Raw genomic sequence first — 5185 nt, forward strand, 5'->3', positions numbered from 1 at the left:
ACAAAAGAACAGAATCCATCACATCATTCATCGCATCCGAATATAAGGCGAGTCTAACGACTACTACCACTACTACTCCTACTACAGCCACTCCTCCTCCTCCCACTGTACTACTGCTGATACATCAAGAGCCCCTTTTCATATCTCTTTGACTAAGAGAAGAAAGAGAAAGGGATCGAGAAGAGAAAGATCGATCATTCAAAATTCACAGCACATCTGGATCAGACTCAATCACTCATCAAACTCTAAGGTCAATCAACCTAAACTTTCTTTCTTTCTTTCTTTCTTTATTGAGGTGTTTTGTTGCTATCTACTCTTCACATACATGACGACGACGAAACATCTAGAGCATTGGGTCGTTTCTTCGTCTCTTATTTAGTTACCTTCTTCTCATTCTTCTTTACCAAGAATGCTTCTTTCTCACTTACTTCTTTTCGAAATGACGAGGAAGAATAAGAAGACGAATAAGCTCCTCTCTCACCCAAACCACTCCGGAATTCTCAGACGTCAAATTGTATCTCTCTTCAATCCATCTCTTTCGAACCTCTCTATCTATCTATCTACCTACCAATGGCATATCCCAAAGATCGACAGAAGATCCCGACCCTGCCTGTTGACTGGAGATCTATTTAGAGAGAGACAGATTTAGAATAGAAATATTTTTCTCGCCACATTCGATCATTAACACATCTACACACATCCAACGATCTCTATTACGTGTGGAATCTATATACACATGCATATATATATGTATATGTATATATGTATATATGTATATAAGGTGTCTAATTAGGTCCACATGACTATCACAGCAGGAGGAGTAGTCCTAGTAGTAGTGGGGGTCGGTCACACACCGTCATGACGTTCAGGACGGCTCTCTTCTTCTTCTTCTTCTCTTTCAAGATGCCATTGCGTGATCGATCGATGGATCGATGGATGGATGGATCGACCAGGCAGTCAGTCAGTTCATCCTTCCTTTGCTTTGAGTAGTGCGACTACATAGAATCCGAGGCGTGCTTGTTCTTCTTCTTCGTCTTCTCTTCGAGTGATGGGAGAGACACAGAGAGAGAGAGAGAGGGGTATGACCTCCAGCCCTTCAACTTCTCACAACTCTATCATCTTTCACACCTCCTCCTCCTTCTTCTTCTTTATCCTCTCTCTCTCTTTCTCTCTGACTCGTTGTACTTTACTCTTTTTCTTGATCTTCTTCACTCTCTTCGTGTCGATAGAAAGAAGAAGAAGTCCTCCTTTCTTGCATCACCCTCCCCCATCGACACCGACCAAAAAGACTCTTTTCTCTACTACTCAAACAAGCCCTACTCCTAGTACTACTGCTGCTGATACAGAAAAGACGAAAAAGAGGAAGGAGCGGGAGAAAAAGAAGAAGAACGGAAGCATTCCTTCTACTACCACTACTACTACTGCCATTACTACTACTACTGGTCATACAACTAGAGAAGACAAGAAGGAAGAGGAGGAGGAGGAGAATGGAGAGAAAGAAGAAGAAGAAAAGAGACAAGATGAAGAGCGAGGAAAACAGAAAGCATCACAGGCACAACCCACTGGGAAGATCAAGAGGGGAGGCGAAGAAAAAGCAGGAAGACTGAGAGAGAAGTGAGGATGGAGAATGAAGGAATGAATGAAAGAGCTTAAGATCTCTTCTCCCGGGAAACGTCTTTTCTTGTGAACAAAGAAGAACACTTTCTTATCCATCGCAACGAACAGTCCTAGTAGTTGTAATAGGAAAAGGAAGAGGAGGAGTAGAAAGAAGAAGAAACCTCCTTTCTGTCTTCCCGAAGGTGGTAGTAGGGGTGATAGTTGGAGTATTTATACATCCATGGGTATGGGTACGAGTCCGGAGTTCTCTTCCTCTCCTGCTCCTACACGAAAGAGAAAAGAGAAAGAAAGAGAGGCAATGCATACAACTACTCCCATGACGAAAAAGAAGAAGAAAAACGGACAAGAAGAAGAAGAAAGAGACAAGTGACGAGAGAGGGAAGGAAGGAAGGTAGGTCAAGAGGAATGATATGAGGTGGGTAAGAACGAACAGACAGAAAGAAGATTGAGAGCGTAGATGCGATAGATAGCTCAAACACACAAAGAACGAGGGAAGAAAGAAGAGACAAGGCAAGAAGAAGAAGAAATCTCCTTATCTCTACTACTCCTACTAGTACTACTGTCAATGAATATAGGAAAGAGAGAGAGAGAGAGAGCAAGAGCTAAACACCTTCTCGGTATGAAGTAAGTAGAGATACCTCAGACATAGACATCTATCTGTCTACCCATGATACCTAGATACATCTCTCTATCTCTATCTACATCTCTCTCTATCCTTCTTGCTTTTCTTCTGAGAGCTTAGACACACATCACAAGAATGACGAGGAACAACACTGACAAGAAGAAGAAGAGGAAGGCAGGCCCCACGGCAAGGAACACACAAAAGGACAAGAAGAAGAAGAGAACAGAGAAGAAGAGGGAAGGAAGACTCCATGCATCTCTCTCCTCCTCTCTTTCTTCTTACCTCTTGCTCCCTGCCCACTTGTTCTCCCCCTCATAGAAAAAGAAGAAGAAGAACAAGAGCCTCCTCCTTCTCCTTGTCCTTCTCCTATGTGGGACTCTGTCTTTCTTTTGACCTCTCCTCCTGAAGAAGAGGAAGAAGATCTCCGCAGTTCTCTCTCTTTTTCTTCTTCTTCATTATCTCTGCGTGCTTTGTCTCTCCTATCTCTTCGCCCTTTTAAAAGCTTTCGTTTCGGCAATCCAGACGAAGAATACATCGCCTCTAAGACAGAAAGGAACATAGACAGAAGGGAAGAGAGAGAGATAAGAGCTAGGGACGAGGAGGGAGGTATTGATAGATAAATCTAGATAGATAGATAGAAATCGAGAGAGATACGAAAAGACAGACAATAGAGAATAGTAAGGGAGAGAAAGAGAGACATAGACCACCCCATGCATATACCAAAAGACATGATACATAGAAGCATGGACGCAAATAAGAGATAAACCATGCACGTAGCGAAATAGAAGGAAAGAAACAGAGAGAAAGATAGGCAGACAGACTGAGGGAGAGAGTTAAAGAAAGAAAGGAAGAAAAAGAGACATTAAAACAGATATCCCAAGAAGAAAGATAGCAAGCCTACCGACAGAGAAAGAAAGAGATACTTACACACACACACGCCAACCATGGACGCATGCACCATAGTAAATTCATTCGCATGCTTTGTCACTAAGGCTCCTCCTACTCCTTTTCCCGCTAGTACGACTACTACTCCTACACTTCTCACTCCTCCTCTTCGATCGCTTGCTAAATGACATGTCTATAGCCCCACAAATCTCTCTCTCTCTCTCTGCATATATATATATGTATCTACAGGCCGAACTACTTAGACCTCTCTCTCATCGTATACCTATACACACGTATACATGGGACTGGGGAATGAAATAGAAAGAGAAGCCCTTGCTGGACTAAAGACACACAGAGAGATAGACAGACTTAGAGAGAGAAAGAGACATGAAAGAAGGGAGATGAAAGAGAAAGAAAGAGAACACATTTTTCATCCCACGCTTTCTTTCACGTGTTTGTCTAAAATGTACCGAGGCAAACACAAAAAGACACACCCACCATATCTCTCCCTCATTCATTCTATCTTTAATCTATCTAGCTTTGTCTAATCTATCTTTAATCTATCTATGCATGCATGTATGTCCGTACAAAATCTCTATCTCCCTATCGGCAAGAAGACTTTACCTCGCGTAGAAGGTCTGTGCTTGTAGTAGTAGTAGGAGTACTTATTAAGAGAAGAAGAAGAGGAAGGATTAGAAGGAGTGGTCCAGAAGAGAAGTGTATGGTCGTCCGACGCAGAGATCATCCATCTGCTCCCCTCACGAGTGAACGTCCAAATCACTCCATTCACAGTACCTCCATGCCCCCCCAAGACATACAAGAGACTCCCGTAGAATCGATGCCAAATATAAATCTGAGAATCTACAGACACCACAAGAAAGAAAGAAAGAGGAAAAGATAAAATACAGAGAACAAAGAAAACAAACCTAAAGAAGACAGAAAGGAAAAAGAAAGAAAGAAAGAGAGGACTTCCTGAGTGTGTTTGCGCAAGATAGAGACTAGAATGGCGTGTGTCTTTTCTGGATTCGTTCCTGCCTTTCTTTTTGACGGAAATGTACGTTCATCCCAACTCCGTCATAAAGAAAGGTAGGGACAAATCCAGAAAAGACACACGTCATTCTAGTCTCTATCTTCGATCTATCTTAAATCTATCTATCTTCAATCGACCCCTTGAGCATCCATGTATCTCTATGTGTCTGTACCTGCTGTATGGACGATAGGTCTAGAGTCTCTCGAACTGCCATCTTAGTCATAGTGCTAGTAGGAGGTGTACTGGTATACAGATATTTAAGACTGTATGAATGACCCACAAAAAGCTTAAGCTCGCAGGCGTCGTGACACAAAAAGGAATGATCGATGGTAAAAAGAAGAAAAGAAAAGAGAGGAAAGGATGAATGATACAAGGGATGAATGACCCTATCAATCGTCCAATCTATCCATCTTTCTCATCATGACGATCTTCCCACATAACTTTCTCCCTAAGTCTTCTATCTCTCTCTATCTTTAATCTATCTATCTATCTATATGCATATACCTTCAGTCTATACACATAACTTCCTGCATACACGTACAAACCCATAGGTATACCAATTAACTACACAAGCGTATACGTGTCTATACACATCCATCTACACATAGACCTGTATGGATGTGGAGCAAAAGATCGAGAGCAGATAGAAGTTTTCTTCTTTCTTTCTCTCTCTCTTGGGGGCGATGGAAATGACGTGTGTGTGTGGCTGTTTCTAGCCATAGCTCACCTTGTACATGCACATATACATAAATATGACTATGTATACGTGTAGGACTAAGTCTATAAATGTCTCTATGTATATATACCTTCAGATCCACTGACAACGAAGGCTTCGTGTAGACCTCCGAAAGAAGATCGGATGACGTAGCAGCCTTGCTTATGACCGCGATATCTCTGCACTGTTCGCCTCTCATCCACATCCCACAAGCGAATGATCTACACACGCAGAAAGAGAAACGCAAAGAGAAAAGAAGAGAAATACACCCGCACATACAGACAACAGAAAATACACACAAACTAGCGGTAAGCAA

The 5185-nt window shown here is 42.1% G+C and overlaps 1 protein-coding gene across 1 annotated transcript; it reads right to left on the minus strand.

Annotated features, from left to right (window-relative positions):
- Positions 1–15: 15 nt before the first annotated feature.
- CSUI_008538 (wd g-beta repeat-containing protein) lies at positions 16–5090 on the minus strand (the record flags this gene model as incomplete). The annotated part of the gene is made up of 4 exons (XM_068068667.1): positions 16–1880; positions 2522–2779; positions 3749–3985; positions 4961–5090. Coding segments are annotated over 4 exons (678 nt in total), but the record flags the coding sequence as incomplete, so codon positions are not given.
- Between the last annotated feature and the right edge of the window lie 95 nt (positions 5091–5185).

The sequence above is a fragment of the Cystoisospora suis genome, assembly GCF_002600585.1.
Source record: "Cystoisospora suis strain Wien I chromosome Unknown contig_4813, whole genome shotgun sequence".
Classification (NCBI taxonomy): domain Eukaryota; phylum Apicomplexa; class Conoidasida; order Eucoccidiorida; family Sarcocystidae; genus Cystoisospora; species Cystoisospora suis.